This window comes from Tachyglossus aculeatus, chromosome 3 (assembly GCF_015852505.1).
Source record: "Tachyglossus aculeatus isolate mTacAcu1 chromosome 3, mTacAcu1.pri, whole genome shotgun sequence".
Lineage (NCBI taxonomy): Eukaryota > Metazoa > Chordata > Mammalia > Monotremata > Tachyglossidae > Tachyglossus > Tachyglossus aculeatus.
Genome location: NC_052068.1, coordinates 57,831,563 through 57,854,906, shown reverse-complemented (window position 1 = coordinate 57,854,906; position 23,344 = coordinate 57,831,563). Strand labels below are relative to the sequence as shown.

At 43.1% G+C, this 23,344-nt stretch overlaps 1 protein-coding gene across 1 annotated transcript in view; it reads left to right on the top strand.

The window, feature by feature from the left end:
• FYB1 (FYN binding protein 1) overlaps positions 1-23,344 on the top strand; it is a 133,755-nt gene that overhangs the window by 90,551 nt on the left and 19,860 nt on the right. Inside the window, exons 10-15 of the mRNA XM_038743791.1 lie at positions 1,328-1,356; positions 2,384-2,450; positions 4,382-4,519; positions 6,046-6,077; positions 14,875-14,941; positions 22,490-22,589. Coding sequence (XP_038599719.1) covers positions 1,328-1,356; positions 2,384-2,450; positions 4,382-4,519; positions 6,046-6,077; positions 14,875-14,941; positions 22,490-22,589 — 433 coding nt within the window. The remainder of the gene's footprint in view (positions 1-1,327; positions 1,357-2,383; positions 2,451-4,381; positions 4,520-6,045; positions 6,078-14,874; positions 14,942-22,489; positions 22,590-23,344) is intronic.

Genomic DNA, 23,344 nt, shown 5'->3' with positions numbered 1-23,344 from the left:
GGAGCTCACATTCAAGAGAGGGAAAGAGAAATTAAATAAATTACAGATATGTATATAAATGTCATGGGCCTGAAGTTGGGGCCAGTATCAAGTGCTTAAAGGGTACAGATCCAAGGGCATAGACAATTCAGAAGGGAGAGGGAGTAGGGGAAAATGAGGGCTTAGTAGGGAAAGTCATCTTGCACTAGATATGATTTTAGTAAGGCTTTGAAAATGGGAAGAGTGATGGTCTGGAATCTTTGAAGGAGGTGGGAGTTTCTGGCTAGCGGTAGGACTTGGGGAAGGGATGTCAGCGAGATAGACAAGATCAAGGTTGGCATTCAGAAGTTTGTCTGTATGGGGCTGTATTAGAATGAATAGTGAGGTACGGTAGGAAAGGGGTAAGGTGATTGAGTTCCTTAAAGTCAATGTTGAGGAGTTTCTGTTGTGGATGGACAGCCCCTGGAGGTTCTTGAGGAGTGAGGAGATGTGGACTGGCCTTTTTTTTTTTGTTAGAAAAATGGTCTGGGCAGCAGAATGAAGTACGGACTAGAGTGAGGAAAGACAAGAGGCGGAGAGGTCAGCGAGGAAACTGATGCAGTAGTCAAAGCGGGAAACGATAAATACTTGGATCAGCATAGCAGCAGTTTGGATGGAGAAGGAAGGACATATTTTAGCAATGTTGAGAAGGTAGAACTGACAGGATTTGGTGACATCGAATACATGGGTTGAATGAGAGAAATGGGTCGAGGACGATGCCTAATTACAAGAGTGCAAAATAGGGAAGGTGTGGTGTGTGCAGTGATGGGAAAAACTGAGGGGCAGGGTTTGGATGGGAAAATGAGTTCTGTTTTGAGCAAGTCATACTTTATCTCTCTGTGCCTCGGTTTCCTCAACTGGAAAATGGGTATTATAATATCTGACCCTCCCTACCCCACAGAGCTGGTGTGAGGATTAAATGAGATAAATCATGTAAAAAAAGGTCTTCCAAGGTGTTATTACAGGCCCATTCATGTAAGGAAGAATATTTTATACCCATTACTCATGGGTAGCAAAGCCCCATAATGTAGAATGGGCTGCCCAATCTATAACCAGAACGTGCCTTTTCATATTATATTGCATTTTCTTATGTTCTAGATTTTCATTTTTTATGCTTTCCTGGATATTTCAAGATATTTCAGATCATAAACCCATATCCCTGAAATATCCCAATCTATAAAACCAAAATATTTTTGGATCCTGAATTATTTGGAACTAGATTATTTGCTTGTGGAACCTGATACTTGTTCCATATCCCCATGAACTGAGATTTAGTGTACAAAATCTATTTTCCTCTTGTTTTTTCCAGCCATGGCACTGGTCAGAGTGGAAGTGGAGGTAAGTTTCATTTTTCATTACTAATTGTCCTATAATTCTTACCATTAGTAATAACGTAGTTTTTGATGTTGCCTGAATGATTCTTCATTTCCCTCCAAGAAAGTAACTGGCGAGTGAGCTTAGCAAGTGATAGCTTCTTTTAAAGAGAATCTTGAGAGAAACTTCAGGAGAAAGAATTGAAAGGCAGAACATAAATCAGAATAAAGTCAGTATTGTTCTCTCTCCCTATTTAAGTTATCATTTCCACTCAAATGGGCCTCAACTATGCCTTCCTGCTCTGCTTTCACTTCTTCAGAAGATTCTTCTCCCTTTGAACTTGCAGTGTCTCCATCTGAATGTAGCACTACTATCTCAAAGAAAACATGGAAAAAGCTGAGCTCAACAAATGCCCTGCTAATCTTTTCTCACTTCCTTACATTTATGTCATTGTTGGCACCCAAAGTCCTCCATTAATCCACTGAACTGAGCTCTATCTCTAATTTCCTTTTGTTCTCCCTCACTCCCTGTGCTCTAAGCCAAATATCTTTTTGGTCTCCATTCTTTCTAGCAATTTCCTCCTTTGGCATTCTTTCTAAAGCCCATACTCAAATGGGCCAGTAAATTGCATTTGTGATGTTTCACCTCTCTGGCACCTGCTCTGCTCCAGGTAGGAAAGGGAAAGTCAGTGATCTGCTTATAGGTTTGGAATGCTTAAGGTAATAATACTACAAAAGATATTCCCAGGGCCTAGTTTGCAGGCAAATTGAAGTTGTTGATTTTTTTTTTCATCAATCAACTGTATTCACTAAGTGCTTACTATGTGAGGAGCATAGTCCTGAATACTTACTTTGTGGAGAGCAATGTTCAGAACACCTACTGAATTTAGAGCACTGTTCTGAGTATCTGCTGTGGAGCACCACTGTACTAGACCCTTCAGAGAATATAATCACAGCAAAGGACATGGTCATCCCTGTCTAGAGGAGATTACATCTATGGACTCTCTTCTTTGAACAAAAAAAAAATCATGGGTTCTTTGGGTTTCTTTAAGGTATGTTCCCTCCTCCTCCAGATGACGAAATCTACGACGGAATTGATGAAGAAGACATAGGCGTTAGGTAAGGACATTGGTTTCATCATTCTTTCTCTCAACTAGGATGGAGTGCAATATTAGAGGATACAATATTTTTTGTAAAGGAACAGCCTTTACAAAGAATTCTAGCCCTAAATATTGCAACCCAACTTATTTCTACAAAGAAGCACTTTTTACGTTGAATTTTAGGTAGTGTTCCTTGAAATAAAAATCACAAAATGGACATGATTTCATGACCAGTGAAGAATCTTCCAAACATTAAAGTAACCAAAAACATTTTTACCTCTAATCTGCACATTGTAATTACATTAGTATGCAGCACAATATCTACATTCCACTTGGGACACTTCAGAAAGAGGCAAATGGAACACTGGACAACATAGTGGATGTTGCTGTTGCAAAGTATTTTCCCCATGGTAATTTTGTTGTTTCTCCCTACACCCGTGAAAGGTAAACCAGTGACATGAAATTCAACATGTGAAAAGAAAATGAGCCAGCCAATTCAATAGATTTTCTGGTCTCTGGAGCAGAGTTATAGTCAGATATTTGTCCTCTGGACTGTGCCCCTCGCTAAAATGACTTGAGACATGACACATTTCACATTTGAAGAAAATGAATAAGAAAGACTGGACTACTGATTGGGACATACTTTATTTATTTATTTATTTATTTATTTATTTTACTTGTACATAGCTATTCTATTTATTTTATTTTGTTAGTATGTTTGGTTTTGTTCTCTGTCTCCCCCTTTTAGACTGTGAGCCCACTGTTGGGTAGGGACTGTCTCTATATGTTGCCAGTTTGTACTTCCCAAGCGCTTAGTACAGTGCTCTGCACATAGTAAGCGCTCAAGAAATACGATTGATGATGATGATGATGATGACATATGTCATAATAATTGGAAAGTTGATAATTAAAACATGGCAGCAGATGTACTTTCCAAGCGCTTAGTACAGTGGTCTGCACACAGTAAGTTCTCAATAAATATGATTGAATGAATGTCATAGGTCACTGCTTCCCTCGATTCCAGGTGATTTCAGTGGTACTGAAAGATGGAAATTTTTAAACAAATGGAAATTTTTAAACAAATCAAAATGTCACTGCTTAGTGTATGAAACACATATTTAAAATATGATTGTCCCAAGAGGTCATTGAAGTATTCAGAATCTATCAAGATTCATTTAAAGATGTGGGTTATCTTGTAGAGGTGTGTGCTACTAAGATTTTTAAGAGAAACCAGAGCTCCGATAAATCACACGTGAGAAGGAATGAGGAAAAGAGGTAGAAACGTAACATCCCTGCATCTTGGACTTTTCCAGGCTAGTCAACCCACCTCAAGTGGCCAAAAATTTTTTAATTGGTGCCCAGCACAGTGGCGGCTGACATTTCTCTAGAAAATGAATCGCTTCATTTGGACCACTGGGTTCTAAACTCTTACTAAAATAGCGATCTCCTGAAAGGATGTGTAATTAACTTTAACAAGCACTCTATCCAAATAATGTACACTATTCACACGGAAACTCAGATTATACTATTTTTTATACTATTTGCTAAGCACTTACTATGTGTTGAAAACTGTTCTAACCATGGGGTAGGTACAAGTTAGGCCAGATAGAGTCCCTATCCCAGATGGGGCTCACAGTCAAGTAAAAGGGAGAACAAGGATTGAATCTCCATTTTGCAGTTGAGGAATCTGAGGAACAGAGAATTTAAATGACTTGCCGAAGGTCCCACAGCAGGATTAGAACCCAGGTCCTCTGGCTCCTAGCCTGTGCTTTATCCATGAGGCTGCACTCCTTCCTTTTACTATTCCTTTATTAAAGGAAATACCTTCTGAAGCCTAAATGATTTTATGGATTGTTTGCTCTCCTAATTTCCTGGGTAATTAGCGGAATGTCAACTGAAGGTGTTTCCGTTTCATGACTGCATTCTGACCGATGCATGCGTGCTTCAAAGCTCTACATCACAGGATGAAGACAAGACTAATTCCTGGTCCTGGGGGCTTTTGAAGATATTAAAGGGAAAAGATGACAAAAAGAAAAGTGTACGAGAGAAATCTAAAGACATTGACTCAATCAGTAACGAAGGTTCCTCGTAAGAGTCTGCCAAACCAATCCAGAGCACAATAACTAAACTAATCTTGATGAGTTGCTACTAATATTTTCATAACCCTGTAACAACATAAGCAAATTGCTTTGGAGAGAAATTGATCTGCCACATGCTTTTCTCCTTTAATTGTCATAATCTTCCTCACTCTGTCTTCCTTTACTTGTGAATTAACCTGAGTGGAATCCAAGTACAGCAAAGTGACGGGACAGTTGATGAGATGCATTTTGCACCCCTAAAGGAACACAAAAAGTCACCCAGCTTCCTTTGGGTTAGGGTATCTCATTTAAAACAGATATAATGACAGGGCAGAAGTAAGGTCTGTCTTAGAATGACTCTCCTTCAGAGTGTATTTTATCTCAGTGCTCTGTTGGAGAGACAATAGGTTCTTTGTATTCATGACAAAGAGCAAAATCGATGAACCAAACACAAAAATGAAAAATACTGTATTTTTAAGCACTTAGCACTGTGGATTGCAAAGGAAGGGTGACTGAAATGGATTTTCATTAGGGCGTTTCCAAGTTAGATATGATTTTGGCCCTTAATGAGGGAAAGTTTTATAATTTACCCAAGTCATATAAGAACTATAAATTTGTGTACATTATGTATGGTTATAGAGAGATATATAGAGAGATATATATAGAGATATATATGTAATCCCTCCCTAAATGTCTGGGAGAGAAAGCGTCCCCACCTATGAATTTAGAAAATCTAAACATTGTTCCATTGTGAGAGACATTCTTGTTTTCAGTTGTCATTAGCGATGTCTCTGCCATTTCAGGAAACTATTCCAATCCCCCAAAGAAGTTTGAAACAGAAAGCTGAGGTTCTCCTATGGAGAGTCCTTTCTGAGTAACACCAAGAAGAACCATCCTTCCCAAGTGCTTAGTACAGTGCTCTGCACACAGTAAGCACTCAATAAGTACTACTGAATGAAAGAACCCTTGAAAACCTCGATGGTGTTGTTTAGATGCAGGAGGTCTTTTTCTTTTGCAACTGAAAATGAGGCCATTCTGCCCAGTTCAATCGATGGATTGATATCTATTGAGCTCTCACGGTGTGCAGAGCAGCGTACTTTGCACTTGGGAGAATACAGTAGAGTTCATTTCCCCACCCTTTGCCCACCCTCTGGATGCTGGGGTTTTATCTCAGAGTGGCCTCCTTTTTCTAGGATTGCATTTTAAGAAAAAGACCCAGTTTAGAACTCGTGTCTGTGTCATTTATGTTGACTGAAGTTGATGCATTTCCAAGTTATCTTAGAGTAGCGTTCTTCAGGCTCCAAAAGTGCCTCTGCCAAGATGAAGTGAACCTTTCAGGGTATGAACAGGGACGTAGGAAAGGAGTTGGGGGTACCTTTGTGGGGTAGTCTGGAGGCTTCTACCTACTGTAAGGCCTGCTGACTATGGACCTGACATCTGGCTCTCACATGCACATTCCTATGCTTTTAAATCATCTGAAAACATTTACAGTTCATTCTTCAACTTATGGTAACCACTGAATTTTTTTTTTTTCAGTTTTCCTCCTCCACCAAAGCAATTTGGAGTGGGTAAGTCATTCCTGGAATGAAGTGGAGACTTTAAAAAATAATAGCTGATTTCTCATATCGTGCAGTGGAAATTGTTTGTCCCCCTCATCCCCCAATACCTGCCTGTATTTGTTTTATTGTCCTCTATGGATGAATCTGAGGGAAACAAACCCAGTGGAGGTTGTATTAGGGGCCCGAATGAGTTCAGGGCAAATTTAATGATAAGTGCAAAGCTAACAGTAGGACCGAATTAACAGTTTTGGAGTCCCATGCCTTTCGTGCCACTTCCCAATCCATCACAGACTCTTGGAAATCAGCATGTGAACGGAAAACATTTCATCATTTCTGGCCCCTACATCCTAGTACCGCAAGCATGTCATTTAAGTGATATTCCGGTAGATAATCAGCAGGAGGCATGGACTAGAATAAGCCTGGAGAAGTGAGAAAATGTATCTCAAAAAGGAGAAGTTGGAGGGGGAGACCAGAGCTGTCATTTGGTTCATTGTTTTTGCCTAAATTGCAGTCCAAGGAGAGGGGATATGAGTTCAGTTGTATTTATTGAGCACTTACTGTGTGCAGAGCACCGTACTAAGTGCTCGGGAGAGTCCAATATAACAATAAGCAGGCGCATTCCCTGCCCACAAGCCTAGAGTCTAGAGGTGAGTCTCCTACAAGTAGTACTACTCTCCTGTGTTTGCCGCTATGCCCCGTTAGTCCCGTAGCCAGAGTCCAAACTAAGGATTCCCTTCCCCACAGCACCTGTATATATGTATATATGTTTGTACATATTTATTACTCTATTTATTTTAGTTGTACATATCTATTCTGTTTATTTTATTTTGTTAGTATGTTTGGTTTTGTTCTCTGTCTCCCCCTTTTAGACTGCGAGCCCACTGTTGGGTAGGGCCTGTCTCTATATGTTGCCAACTTGTACTTCCCAAGCGCGTAGTACAGTGCTCTGCACACAGCGCTCAATAAATACAATTGATTGATTGATTATGGCCAAGGTGAAATCAGGCCAGCCAGCCAGAGCAGAATTATGAGTCTGCCTTCCTGGAACCCCAAAGTTTTAGAGTTTTGCCAGAAGCAGCATGGCTTGGTGGAAAGAGCATGGGCTTGGGAATCAGAGGTCATGAGTTCTAATCCCTGCTCCAACATTTGTCTGTGTGGCCGTGGGCAAGTCACTTCACTTCTCTGTGCCTCAGTTACCTCATCTGTAAAATGGGGATTAACACTGAGCCCCATGTGGCACAACCTGATTACCCTGTATCTACTCCACCACTTAGAACAGTGCTTGGCACATAGCAAGTGCTCAACAAATATCATCATTATTATCATTATTATTAATATACCAGACAAGGTAAGAAGCGAGGGGGCCCACTACATTATGCATGTAGCCCACAGATAGCTTTTGGCTCTGAGCAGAAAGCAGAAACTCTATTGCACAGAGAAGTTCAATATTCATTTAAAGTGTTCTTTGTTATAATAGAAGATAAAGCCACAACCAAGGAGCTATGCATTTAGTTGCCCTCCTTCCTACCCTGGTGCTTTGCCTACAGAGAGATGAGGACAGGGGAAGGAAAGGCTGTCCAAGTTAATGTGAATCTGAAATAAGAATAATAGTAATAATAATAATAATTTGTGGGCAGGGATTGTCACTGTTTATTGTTGTATTGTACTTTCCCAAGCTTTTAATACAGTTCTCTGCAATAATAACAGTAATAATAATTTGTGGTGGGGCAATGTCACTGTTTATTGTTGTTACTTTCCCAAGCACTTTATACAGTTCTCTGCAATAATAATAGTAGTAATAATTTGTGGTCGGGGAATGTCACTGTTTATTGTTGTTACTTTCCCAAGCACTTAATACAGTTCTCTGCAGTAGTACTAGTAATAATAATTTGTGGTCGGGGAATGTCACTTTTTATTGTTGTTACTTTCCCAAGCGCTTAATACAGTTCTTTGCAATAATAATAATAATAATTTGTGGTCAGGAAATGTCACTATTTATTGTTGTATTGTACTTTCCCAAGCAATTAGTATAGTTCTCTGCAATAATAATAGCAATCATAATAATTATTTCTGGGCAGGGAATGTCACTATTTATTGTATTTATAGTTTCCCAAGTGCTTAGTACAGTTCTCTGCATTCAGTAAGTGCTTAATAAATACAATTGAATGAATAACAGTAATAATAATAGAGAAGCAGCATAGTGGAAAGAGCCTGGGCTTGGGAAGTCAGAGAGCTTGAGTTCTAAGCCCACTTGTGTCACTTGTCCGCTGTGTGGACTTGGGAAGGTCATTTAACTTTCTGCACCTCAGTTACCTCATCTGTAAAATGGGGGTTAGGACTGTGAGCCCCATGTGGGGACAGGGACTGTATCCAACCCACTGATCCTGTATCTACCCCAGTGATTAGTAGGATGCCTGACGCATAGTAAGTGCTTAACAAATCCCATAAAAAAAACAACAACAATTGTGGTATTTATTAAGCACTTACAATGTGCCAGGCACTGTTCTAATTGACGGGGTAGACACATGCTAATCGGGGTGGACACAGCCTATGTCCCACATGGGGCTCACACTTCATTTTACAATTGAAGTAACTGAGGCATAGAGAAGTTAAGTGACACACCCAAGGTCACAAAACAGACAGGTGGTGGAGCCAGGATTAGAATCCAGGACCTTCTGACTCCCAGGCTTGTGTTCTATCCACTAGGACACACTGTTTTGCCAAGCAAGGTTTGACTTCAGGCTCCCCATCCCAGAAATTGGAGACTCTGGCTCCGCAGGAGCTTTACAGTCTACAGGGAGAGCAGCCATTAATACAAATAACTAAATCACAGATATTGACATCATGAGTGGCACCAGGGAGTGGGAGAAGAATAAGTAGCTTTTGAAGGTTTTTGAGAAGGAAGGGGAATGAGGAAAAATGATCCAGGCAGCTGAATCAAATATAGACGGGAAAGGGGAGAGATTAGAGGCAGGGAGACCAGTAAGGAGGCTGATGCAGGAATCAAACCAAGGTATGACAAATGCTTGGACCACCATAGATGGAGAGGAAGGGGTGAAGCCAGGCAATGTTGCCAAAGAAAAACTGGCAGGATTTGGCAAGAAATTGAGTATCGGGGTTGGAAGAGAGGGAAAAGACAAGGAAATGCCAAGATTGTGGACTTTGGAGATGGGAAGGAGAGTGATGTTATTAATAACAGGAAAATTAGGGGAGGGAGAATTTGGGGGAGAAGTTCAGTTTTAGACATACCAAGTGTAAGGTGTGGTGGAGACATTCATGTCGAAATGTCCTAGAGGCAAGAGGAAATGCAAGATTGCAAAGGAGATGAGAGAGATTAGGGAGTCAACTTCTTAGAGGGGATATCTAAAGCCAGAGGAGTGGCTCTCAAAGGAGTGAGTGTAAATTGAGAAGAGAAGGGTTTCCAGGACCAGGTTTTGAGGGACATCCACATTTAGAGAGAGGCAGAAGAAGAGAAAGAGACTGAAAAGGAACTGCCAGAGAGGTAGGAAGAGAACTGTAGTTAATTGGGTAAAAAAAAAAAAACAAAAAAAACCATGATTAGATAGCGTTTCTGAGAAAAGGGAGTGGTCTGAAATGTCAAAGGCAGCTGATAGGTCAAAGAGAGTTAGTGTGAAAAGGGTCATTTATTTGTTTGGCAAGGAGGAGAGTCATGGTGAGTCTCTTGTGGGGCAAGGAGCACGTCTAACTCTCACCCATGTTTTTTTTTTTCCTCTGGGGTTTCTTACAATGCTCCGCAAACAGCAGGTCCTTATTGAATATTTTTACTACTACTACTTCCTTGGAGAATGAAGTCTCTGGGGAGTGAAGCTGGTGGAAACCAGACTGATTGGAAACCAAGAAGGAAGTTAACACAGAGGAATTGGAGGCAGTGTGTGTGAATCGCCTGTTTAAATAGTTTGGGTAGAAATGGTAGTAGAGAAATGGGGCTGTAGCAAGAGCGTACAGTGTGGTCTAGTCAGTCTACCAACGGTATTTATAGAGCAGTTACTGTGTGCAGAGCACTGTACTAAGTTGATAAACAAATTCTCTGTCCACAGTGAGTTTGCAGTCTAAAGGGGGGAGAATTGTTTTTACCTGAGCCAGTTTGAAAGCAGAGAGAAAGAAGCCATCATGGATGGTATTTATTGAGAACTTACTGTGTGCAGAGCACTGCACTAAGCTCTTGGGAGAGAAAAACAAAACAGACTTGGTAGACATATTCCCTGCCCATAATGATTTTACAGACTAGAGGGGGAGACAGACAATAATATAAGTAATTGTAATGTAAAATTTACGGGCATATACATAAGTGCTGTGGGGCTGAGGGGGTGGGGCGAATATCAAATGTCCAGAGGTCACAGACACAAATGCAGATCCAAGTGAGGCAGAGGCGCAGAAGGTGATGAGGGAGGAGAAGTCAGGCTGCAGAGCAGAGGGTAGAGCAGATTTTTCAAACAGTGATAAATGTGAAGTGGTTGAGATTTGCCTGGTGTCTGGGTTTCTGCCTACAGATATCCACGGCGTGGGTACAGGAGTGAAAGAAACATCTAACGGTCAGTGGTACTTATTGAGTGCTTAATGTGTGCAGTGCACTGTAATAATAATAATAATAATAATAATAATGGCATTTGTTAAACGCTTACTATGTGCAAAGCACTGTTCTAAGCACCGGGGAGGTAACAAGGTGTCCCACATGGGGCTCACAGTCTTAATCCCCATTTTACAGATGAGGTAACTGAGGCACAGAGAAGTTAAGTGACTTGCCCAAAGTCACACAGCTGACAAGTGGCAGAGCCGGGATTTGATCCCATGACCTCTGACTCCAAAGCCCATGCTCTTTCCACTGAGCCATGCTGCTTCTCAGGGGTTGGGAGAGGACAATACAGCAGAGTTGGTAGACACGTTCCCTGCCCCCCAGGATCGTTCAGTCTACAGAGGAGCTAACAGTCTAGAAATATACTGTGGAGGTGATACAATGTAGGGTGGGGTTGGTGGTGCAAAATAGATGGAGGATGGGAAGGAGTCGAGTTTGGCAAAGAGGCCAGTGTTGAAAGTGTGGATTTGTACATCAAGAGAGGGGAGGTTTGGAATGAAGGCCAAGTGGGGCATGATGGCCTGGGATAAATACAGTGTCTCCCCCGCCCCAACTGTCTTCCCCTCTCTTGACATGTGATGAAAACTTAGAAACTCCTGAGGCAATCACTGTTGTTTCAGAAATCCAACCGGCATCCTTTTGGCACACAGAAAACATTGCCAAGATCCGCCCTTTCCTCTCCATCCAAACTGCTGCTCTGCTCGTTCATGCTCTCATCCTATCCCGTCTGCATCAGCCTCCTCTCCGATCTCCCATCATCCTGTCTCTCCCCACTTCAATCCACACTTCACGCCGCTGCCCGGATTGTCTTTGTCCAGAAACGCTCTGGGCATGTTACTCCCCTCCTCAAAAATCTCCAGTGGCTACCAATCAACCTATGCATCAGGCAAAAACTCCTCACCCTAGGCTTCAAGGCTGTCCATCACCTCGCCTCCTCCTACAGCCCACCCCACACCCTCCGCTCCTCTGCCGCTAATCTCCTCACTGTGCCTCATTCTCGCCTGTCCCACCGTCGACCCCCAGCCCACGTCCTCCCCCTGGCCTGGAATGCCCTCCCTCCGCACGTCCGCCAAGCTAGCTCTCTTCCTCCCTTCAAGGCCCAACTGAGAGCTCACCTCCTCCAGGAGGCCTTCCCAAACTGAGCCCCCTCCTTCCTCTCCCTCTCCTCCCCCTCCCCATCCCCCTCGCCTTACCTCCTTCCCCTCCCCACAGCACCTGTATATATGTACATATGTTTGTACATATTTATTAATCTATTTTATTTGTACACATTTATTCTATTTATTTTATTTTGTTAATATGTTTTGTTCTGTTCTCTGTCTCCCCCTTCTAGACTGTGAGCCCACTGTTGGGTAGGAACCGTCTCTATATGTTGCCAACTTGTACTTCCCAAGCGCTTAGTACAGTGCTCTGCACACAGTAAGCACTCAATAAATACGATTGAATGAATGAATGAATCTGCCACAAATGGCCAGATGACAGCACCTCCCTCTGGCCCACTCCCCGCCATGGCTTTAAAGATTGTTTCCCTATTTCCCCACAGCTCTTGTGTCCCCAACCCCTCTCCACGTAGGCCCCCCTTTCTCCCCTGTCCAGAGCCTCTTTATTTTCCCTCTATCTGAATAGCAGCATGGCATAATGGATAGAGCATGGACCTAGGAACCAGAAGGTCATGGGTTCTAATCCCGGCTCCGCCACTTGTCTGCCGTGTGACTTGCCCAAGTCACTTCACTTCTCTGGGCCTCGGTTACCTCAACTGAAAAATGGGGATTAAAAATGTGAACCCCACGGGGACAAACTGATTACCCTGTATCTACCCCAGTGCTTAGAAAAGTGCTTGGCACATAGTAAGCACTTAACAAATACCGTGATAATAATAATAATAATGATAACATAATATTATTATGTTATCATTATTATTATTAGTCCCAGCTCCACCACTCGTCTGCTGTGTGACCTTGGGCAAGTCACTTCACTTCTCTGGGCCTCAGTTACTTCATCTGAAAAATGGGGATGCAGACTGTGAGCCCTACATGGGACAACATGATTACCCTATAACTATTCCAGTGCTTAGAACAGTGCTTGGCACATAGTAAGCACTTAACAATTACAATAATAATAATTATTATTATTATTAGTCCCATCTCCGCCACTTTGCTGTGTGACCTTGAGCAAGTCACTTCACTTCTCTGGGCTTCAGTTACCTCATCTGAAAAATGAGGATTGAGACTGAGTCCTACATGGGTCAGGGACTGTGTTCAACATGATTGGCTTGTAACCACCCCAGTGCCTGGTGCATAGTAAGCACTTAAATGCCGCAATTATCATTATTATTATTATTATTATTATTATTATTATTATTATTATTTATCTCAGGGTCTGCTTGGCCCTTTCCATGTGGAGCCCTGAGGCGCACGCCATAGTTGGAGAGACTGGGTTAAGGAGGACTAGGTATGGGGAGAAGCCCTAGGAGAGGATAACCACCACCCCACTTCCCAACCCTACCCCACCATGGCTTAGCCAATTTCCCAGAGCTGTCTGGGTTCAAGGGGTGCAGCAAGTTGTTATTTTCTTTTTTAATCTCATTGTTGCTGGGCAGAGATGGAGAGGGAACCATGGGGATACTGTGGGTAGGAGGAGGAAGATGGAGACATGAGGAGGAGGAGGAGGAGGGAGGAGGACAGGAGCCAGAGAGAAACGGGGGAATCATTTCTAAAGCCGCTGTGGGAGGAGAGGGCAGAACAGGGTGGATACGGGGAGGTTAGTCATTCATTCATTCAATCATATTTATTGAGCGTTTACTGTATGTACAGCACAGTACTTAAGCAGTGGGGAAAGTATAATACAACAATAAGCAATGATATTCCCTTCCCACAACGAGCTCATAGTCTAGAGGCAGGGAGACAGACATCAATACAAACAAATAAAATTACAGATAAATAATAATAATAAATAATAATAATAATAATAATAATAATAATAAATAATAATAATAATGGCATGTTAAGCTCTTACTATGTGCAAAGCACTGTTCTAAGCACTGGGGGATACAAGGTGATTAGGTTGTCCCACGTTGGGCTCACAGTCTTAATAACCACTTTACAGATGAGGTAACTGAGGCACAGAGAAGTTAAGTGACTTGCCCAAAGTCATAAAGCAGACAAGCGATGGAGCCAGGATTAGAACCCATGACCTCTGACTCCCAAGCCCATACTCTTTCCAATCAATCAATCAATCAATCGTATTTGTTGAGCGCTTACTGTGTGCAGAGCACTGTACTAAGCGCTTGGGCAGTACAAGTTGGCAACATATAGAGACAGTCCCTACCCAACAGTGGGCTCACAGTCTAAAATGAGACATGCTGCTTCCACATGTACATAAGTACTTTGGGGCTGGGAGAAGGGAAGAGCAAAGGGATAAATAAAATTAGAGATATGTACATAAGTGCTTTGGAGCTGGGAAAAGGGAAGAGGGAGCCTGTTCTTGGGTAGGGACCGTCTCTATGTGTTTCCAACTGGTACTTCCCAAGCACTTAGTACAGTGCTCTGCACACAGGAAGCGCTCAATAAATATGATTGAATGAATCAGAGATATGTACATAAGTGCTTTGGTGTTGGGCGGGGGGAGAGCAAAGGTCAGGGTGCCGCAGAAGAGGGTGGGAGATGAGGAAAAGTGAGGTTCAGCATGGGAAGTCCCCTTGGAGGAGATGATCAATCAGTGATCAATCAATCAATCACTTCAATCAGTCTTTGAAGTGGAGGATGTTGGTTGTCGGATTAGAGGAGAGAGGGTGTTTCCGGCCAGAGGCAGATCGTGGGCTAGGGGTTGGTGGCGAGACAGGCAAGATGGAGGCATGATGTGACCTCCCCTTCTAGACTGTAAACTTGCTGTGGGCAGGGAATGTGTCTGTTTATTGTTGTATTGTACTCTCCCAACCTGCTTTGCCCACAGTAAGCTCTCAAAAGATACGACTGAGTGACTGACAGTTCACTTCTGCTGGAGTAGGTCACCTCCCTTAACAGGAAACCGTTCAAGGGGCTTGCCCATCTACAACTATTCTGTGTCCGGGCTGCTTTCTGGGGCTAGTCCTGGAATGCAGGACAGGTCAGTTCATGGCCTTCTTAGGGGTCAGTCCACCCCAAACTCATACCGAGTCTCAGTACATCCACTTCAGAGTCAGGACTAATGGATCACTCTTTTGTTCTGTTACAGATACAGGAGATGATGTTTATGATGATGTAGACTCCTCAGATTTCCCTGCTCCACCAATGGAAATCAGGTAAAAGTAATGGGTGAGCGATCCACGGTCTGAGGTGCTAGAAAATAATAACAATAATAACTATTTTTCTTCTTATTATTATTGAGAAAATAAAGCAGCATGGCTTAGTGGAAAGAGCATGGGCTTTGGAGTCAGAGGTCATGGGTTCAAATTCCAGCTCCACTGATTGTCAGCTGTGTGACTTTGGGCAAGTCATTTCACTTCTCTGGGCCTCAGTTACCTCATCTGTAAAATGGGGATTAAGACTGTGAGCCCCCCATGGGACAACCTGATCACCTTGTAACCTCCCCAGTGCTTAGAACAGTGCTTTGCACATAGTAAGCCCTTAATAAATACCATCATTATTATTATTATTATTATTATTATCATCATATAGTTGAGAAGCAGCATGGCCTAGTGGATAGAGCCAGGGCCTGAGCGTCAGAAGGACCTGGGTTCTAATCCCTACTCCACCACTTGTCTGCTATGTGACCTTGGGGAAGTCACTTCACTTCTCTGTGTCTCATTTATCTCATCTGGACCATGAGGATTAAGATTGTAACTCCCATGTGGGACAGGGACTGTGTCCAACCTGATTTTCTGGTATTTACCCAAGTGTTTGGAACAGTGCTTGGCACAAAGTAAGCACGTAACAAACAGCATTAAAAAAATAAATAAAAGGCGGTATTTCTTAAGCACTTACTATGTGTCCGACACAGACTTAAACGCTGGAGTAGATACAATATAATCACATCAGACAGAGCTCCTGTCCCACATCAGACTTACTTGCGGTCTAAGAGGTGGAGAGAATAGGTATTTATCCCCATTTACAGATGAAGAAACGGAGGCACAGAGAAGTCACTTGCTAGTAGTAGATCCAGGAATAGTACTCAGGTCCTTTAACTCCCAGGGCCATGCTCTTTCCACTAAGCCATGATTCTTCTGCTTCACTTAAGGGAAGCACTAAATCTAGATAATAACAATGATAATACTAGTAACTGTGGTATTTGTAAGCACTTACTATGTAACCAAGCAGTGTACTATGCTCTGGGGTAGACACAACATAATCAGGCCCCACAAAGGACTCACAGTCGAAGCAGGAGGGAGAACAGGTATTGAATCCCCATTTTGCCGATGAAGGAACTGAGACAAGCGAAGTTAAGTGATTAGTCTAAGGTCACACAGAAGGTAAGTGGCGAGCCAGGATTAGAACCCAGGTCCTCTGACTCTCTGGCTTGTGTTTTTTCCACTAGGCCACACCACTTCTCTAGATATCCTCAAGGAGTACAGCCATGCCCCAGTGTGACCATTCTCCGTGGGCCCCGCTTCATCTGGGGTTCCCATGCTCCTTTTCCATCTCGGCTTGGCTCACTTCTGTTTGCTTTTTATCTGTGCCACGCCTTGGCCTCGGAGAAACAGTGTGGCTTAGTGGCAAGTGCACGGGCTCGGAAGTCAGAGGTTGTGAGTTCTAATTCCAGCTCCTCCATTTATCGGCTGTGTGACTTTGGGCGAGTAGCTCAACTTCTCTGTGCCTCAGTTACCTCATCTGTAAAATGGGGATTAAGACTGTGAGCCCCACATGGGACAACCTGATTATCTTGTATCTACTCCAGTGCTTAGAACAGTGCTTGGCATGTAGTAAGCGCTTAACAAATACCATCATTATTATTCTTATTATTCACCCCCTTTGCCCCCACCAGCCCTACAGCTTAAAGCCTTGAAAAGACTAGAAATCTAGGCCAGAACTAACCACAGAACAGTGGTAGCAGCAACCTGCAAAATGGAAGGCCTAGGGGCTGAACCCAGAGGTGACTAAAAACCAGTCTCCCTGGACAAGGAAAGCAGTGTAGCTAGTGGAAAGAGACCATGCCTAGAAGTCAGAGGGCCTGGGTTCTAATCCTGGCTCCATCTCTTGCCTGCTGTGAGACACAGAGTAGTGCCTCAGCTTCCTCATCAGTAAAATGAGAATGAAATACCTGTTCTTCCTCCTACTTAGAATGTGAACCCCAGGTGGGACACAGACTGTGTCTGGCCTGATTATCTTGTATCTTCCCCAGTGCTTAGTACAGTGCTTGGCATATAGTAAGCACTTAACAAATACCACAGTTGCTGTTACTGTGAGATTCTCTTATTCACGGATGCTAGTCACTTCTGTTTCAATATCGCCATGGAATTCCCCTGCAACTTGCTACCTCCCACTGAAAATGACAACGTCCGCCCTCAAGGAAATTTTTCACTCACTCAATAACCAAGAGCTAGAGATGGGAGAGTGGAAGGGGGGAGATTCAGACCGTACTTACAATAATAATAATGATGGCATTTGTTAAGAGCTTTATTTGTGCCAGGCACTGTTCTAAGTGCTGGGAGGATACAAGGTAATCAGGTTGTCCCACATGGGGCTCACAATCTTAATCCCCATTTGATAGATGAGGTAACTGAGGCCCAGAGAAGTGAAGTGACTTGACCAAAGTCACACAGCTGACAAGTGGAGGAGCTGGGATTAGAACCCATGACCTCTGACTCCCAAGCACGTGCTCTCTCCACTGAGCCATATTGCTTCTCCAGGAGCTTATCCCAGGAACGTCACTCTCCTGAATAGGCTAGCCATACATGCCACTGTGGCCAAGTTGAGTATAGATTCTAATCCCGGCTCTGCCACTTGTCTGCTGTGTGATCTTGGGCAAGTCACTTCACTTCTCTAGGCCTCAGTTACCTCATCTGGAAAACAGGGATTGAGACCGTGAGCCCCATGTGGGCCAGGGACTGTGTCCAACCCGATTTGCTTGTTTCCACCCCAGTGCTTAATACAGTGCCTGGCACATAGTAAGTGTTTAACAAATACCACAGTTGTTGTTGTTGTTGTTATTTTTGTAGACATTCCCCAAGGAACTTTAGAACAGTATATAAAAGAACCACCCTGATCAACTTTCCTCTACCCCAGCGCTTAGTACACTGCCTGGAAGATAATAACAAATATTATTAACAAATAATAACAAATTAAAAAAGGCCGAAATTGGAATTTACCTGGCTCACTTAGCCAGCGTATATAAGAATGAGTCTCTTTCCCCCTTCCCCGCTCCCATTCAATCTTGTATTATATAATGGGAGTCTTATATGGGAGAATATGGGAGAAGCAGCATGGGGGCCTGAGAGTCAGGAGGTCATGAGGTCTTATCCCAGCTCTGCCACTTGTCTGTTGTGTGACCCTGGGCAAGTCACTTCACTTCTCTGGGCCTCAGTTATCTCATCTGTAAAATGGGGATTGAGACTGTGAACCCCATGTGGGACAGGGACTGTGTCCAACCTGATCTGCTTGTATCCACCCCAGCGCTTAGTAGAGAAGCAGCGTGGCTCAGTGGAAAGAGCACGGGCTTTGGAGTCAGAGGTCATGGGTTTGAATCCCCACTCCGCCAATTGTCAGCTGTGTGACTTTGGGCAAGTCACTTAACTTCTCTGTGCCTCAGTTACCTCATCTGTAAAATGGGGATTAAAACTGTGAGCCCCATGTGGGACAACCTGATCACCTTGTAACCTCCCCAGCACTTAGAAAAGTGCTTTGCACATAGTAAGCGCTTAATAAATGTCATTATTATTATTATAATTACATTGCCTGGCACATAGTTAAGCACTTAACAAATACCATAATTATCATTATTATTAATTATATAAGAGCTTGAAATTTCATGTCAGGGTGTGCTGAGGTCCCACAGCATTACGGGATAGTTTTAAATCTTAGAATGCTAGAAGGCTTTAATTTCACACCATCTTCTTTCCACCACCTGTTTTCTCCAATTTCGGGTTCTCAGCAACAACAAGAAGGAAGAGAAAGTTTGGGGCACTGTACTGAGTGTCTGTCACATACAGAGCACTGAACTAGGTGCCTGAGAGTACAATAAAAGTAAAAAATATAGTCCCTATCTTCAAGGTATTTATAATTTCTATTCTTTGTCCTTTCTATAAGGGTTTTATTTCTGCTATCAGTCAACCAACCGGTGGTATTTATTGAGTGATTACTATGTGCTATTAAGAAGAAAGTTAGCAACCGGAAATATTTTTCCCTAAATATCAAAAAATAAAAACTTCTTCAGTTTATTATTTCAGGAATAAACAACTTAGCCTGTAAATTGTACTGAATTTATTAAAAAAGTGAATGGAAAATGTAATCCCCCTGAATATGCTTTTTATTTTATGTAATTAATATATGAAATGCATAGAGCCTTAATGGAAGTGGTGATATTTCTACCCTATGTCAGAACTGGCAAAATGACTTCTTTTCAAATTTGTAGCAGATTAAATCTCTGCTTTACCAAATTCATCTGGGAAGGGACTTTGCCTCTTTTTTATTATCAATGATAATAATAATAATAGTAATGATTATGGTATTTGTTAAGTGCTTACTCTGTGTCAAGCACTGTTCTAAGTGCTAGAGTAGATACAAGCTAATTAGGTTGGACACAATCCCCATCCCACATAGGACTCACAGTCTTAATCCCCATTTTACAGATGAGATAACTGAGGCCCAGAGAAGTAAAGTGACTTGCCCAAGGTCACACAGCAGACAAGTGGCAGAGTCAGGATTAAAACCCAGTTCCTTCTGACAAACAGGCCAGTGCTCTATTCACTAGCCCATCCTTCCTAGGTGTCCCTTTTACTGGTGAATTCTTGGGATCCTCCTCAAGGAAGGACAGAGAAGGAGGGCTTGGAGGAAGAGGGGTCTCTGTCCCCCCAGGCTTCACCTCCTTCATTCTCTCCCTTTCTCTCCGATCCTTCTGACTTTGCAAAGGCAGAATGACAGGATTAATCAATCAAATCATAATAATGGTACTTAATAAGCAATTACTATATGCCACATGCTGTTCTAAACGCTGGGATAGATGCAACCTAATCAGGGTGTCCACAGTCTCTATCCCATGTGGAGCTCACAGTCTTAATCTCCATTGTATACATGAGGTAACTGAGGCATAGAGAAATGAAGTGACTTGCCCAAGGTCACACAGTAGACATGTGGATTAGAAACCAGGTCCTTCTGACTCCCGGGACTGTGCTTTATAATAATAATAATAATGATGGCATTTATAAAGCGCTTACTATGTGCAAAGCACTGTTCTAAATGCTGGGGAAGTTACAAGGTGATCAGGTTGTCCCACATGGGGCTCACAGTTTTAATCCCCATTTTACAGATGAGGTAACTGAGGCACAGAGAAGTTAAGTGACTTGCCCAAAGTCACACAGCTGACAATTGGCAGAGTCAGGATTTGAACCCCTGACCTCTGACTCCAACGCCCATGCTCTTTCCACTGAGCCATGCTGCTTTATCCAATAAGGCACGTGGCTTCCGATAAATCAGCGGTATTTAGTGAGCATTTACTATGCGGAGAGCACCGTACTAAGCGCTTGGGAGAGTGCAATAGAATAGAATTAGCAGACACGTTCCCTGTGTTGCTTGGAGCCTTCTAGACTGTGAGCCCACTCTTGGGTAGGGACCGTCTCTATATGTTGCCAACTTGTATTTCCCAAGCGCTTAGTACAGTGCTCTGCACACAGTAAGTGCTCAATAAATATGATTGATTGATTGATTGGAGCCTGGGGTACACAATGCCAGGGATGGAGAAGGAGAGAAAGAGGGTCTCCAGCCTCCTCTTCCTCCACCATCTCTTTCATTCATTCATTCATTCCTTCAATCATATTTATTGAGAGTTTACTGTGTGCAGAGCACTGTACCAAGCGCTTGGGAAAGTACAATACAACAATAGACAATGACATTCCCTGCCCACAACGAGCTCACAGTATAATAATAATAATCATGGTACTTATTAAGCGCTTACTATGTACCAGGCACTGTGCTAAGTGCTAGGGTGGGTACAAGCAAATCCAGTCAGACCCACTCCTCGTCCCACGTGGGGTTCATAGTCTCAATCCCCATTTTCCAGATGAGGTCACTGAGGCCCAGAGAAGTGAAGCGACTTGTCCAAGGTCACACAGCAGACAAGTGGCGGAGCTGGGATTAGAACCTAATACCTTCTGATGCCCAGGCCTGTGCTCTATCCTCTATGCCTTGGGGGAGATAGTAGGGACTGTCTCTATATGTTGCCAACTTGTACTTCCCAAGCGCTTAGTACAGTGCTCTGCACACAGTAAGCGCTCAATAAATACGATTGATCAGTGCAAATAAATCAAATCTCCCCTTTTCGCTGTAACTTTGTTGTCAGTCAGTCTGCCGATCGTATTTATTGATTTCTGATTGTGTGCAGAGCACTGTACTGTTTGGGAGAGTACAGTACAACAATAGAAGACACATTCCCTGCCCACAACAAGTTTACAGTTTACAATGCTGGGGAAGGGGAGGGGCAGCAGAGGGTCCAGGCTGGCGAAGAACATCTACAGCAGCAGCCCAGGGTCTGTGGCTGCTGAGGGTGGACTGGATTTGGAGTTTGGGGTGTGGAAAATAGGGGTCTCCTGGGATGGTGGAGAGATGGGCTGGGGGGAGGAAGAGACTGAGGCCCATTTAAGCAGGGGTCAGGGCCGAGGATTGAGTTGCATCTGTGTCAGCTGGAAAGGATTTGAAGATTTAACCTCAGAGATTTCTGAGATGGCAAAATAATAATAATAATGGCATTTGTTAAGTGCTTACTATGTGCCAAGCACTATACTAAGCGCTGGGGTGGAAACAAGCAAATTAGGTCGGACACAGTCCTTGTCATTCATTCGTTCATTCATTCAATTGTATTGAAAGCAATACAAGCAAGCAAACAATACAAGCAAATTAGGTCGGACACAGTCCTTGTCATTCATTCGTTCATTCATTCAACTGTATTGAGTGCTTACTGTGTGCAGAGCACTGTACTAAGTGCTTGGGAAGTACAAATTGGCAACATATAGAGATGGTCCCTACCCAACAATGGGCTCACAGTCTAGAAGGGGGAGACAGACAACAAAACAAAGCAGGTGGACAGGTGTCAAGTCATCAGAATAAATAGAAGTAAAGCTAGATGGACATCATTAACAAAACAGAGTAGTAAATATGTACAAGTAAAATGGATAGAGTAATAAATCTGTACAAACATATATACAGGTGCTGTGGGGAGGGGAAGGAGGTAGGGCGGGGGGGATGGGGAGAAGGAGAGAAAAAAGGGGGCTCAGTCTGGGAAGGCCTCCTGGTGGAGGTGAGCTCTCAGTAGGGCTTTGAAGGGAGGAAGAGGGCTAGCGTGGCAGATGTGGGGAGGGAGGGCATTCCAGGCCAGGGGGAGGACGTGGCCCGGGGATCGACGGCGGGACAGGCGAGAATGAGGCACAGTGAGGAGGTTAGCGGCAGAGGAGTGAAGGGTGTCCCTCTTGTCCCACGAGGGGCTCACAGTCTCGATCCCCATTTTACAGATGAAGTAACGGAGGGACAGAGATGTTAGGTGACTTGCCCAAGGTCACACAGCAGACAAGCGGGTGAGCCGGGATTAGAACCCATGACCTTCTGACTCCTAGACTCATGCTCCATTCACTACGCCATGCTGTTTCTCTAAAAGAGATCCCCTGATTGGTAATTCAATTATGGTCTTGCGTATTCTTTTACTTTAGTCCAGGAATAATCCTGGGAAAGTCGAAGTCAGAAGAGAAAGATATCAAAAAATTGAAAAGGCAAGAAAAAGAAGAAAAAGAACTCAAGAAAAAATTTAAAGTAAGTCTCACTGGTGCAACTGGTGGAATTTATTCTTCAGCATGTAAATTATTTATTTCTTGATCTGTAAATTTTCTGGGGACATCCGTCGGTTTTAATGAAACAATCATTCCTTTTTGCACAGTGTATGTTTGTAAAAGGTATTTTCTAAATCCCATGTTGGTGTTTTCCACCAATTAGTCCATTTGGCCTTGTTGAATGGGGATTCAAAAACCTTTGTCATGAAATTTTCTCACGTTTTTGATGAGCAGGATCTCTTACATTTAAAAAAAAGAGCTGGAAGCATTAAAATGAATTTTTGACTTAGAATATAATAATAATAATAATAATGGTGATGGTGTTTTCTAAGCACTTACTATGTGCCAGGCACTGAACTAAATGCTGGGTTGGATACAAGCAAATCACGTTGCACACAGTCCCTGTCCCACATGGAGCTGACAGTCTCAATCCCCACTTTACAGATGAGGTAACCGAGGCCTAGAGAAGTGAAGTGACTTGCCCAAGGTCACACAGCAGACAAGTGGCAGAGCCAGAATTAGAACTCAGATCCTTCTGACTCCCATTCCTATGCGCTATCCACTGGGTATAATGACTGTGATTGTGTGCACAATCGAGAAGCAGCGTGGCTCAGTGGAAAGAGCGCAGGCTTTGGAGTCAGAGGTCATGGGTTCGAATCCCGACTCTGCCACATGTCTGTTGTGTGACCTTGGGCAAGTCACTTACATTCTCTGAGCCTCAGTTACCTCATCTGTAAA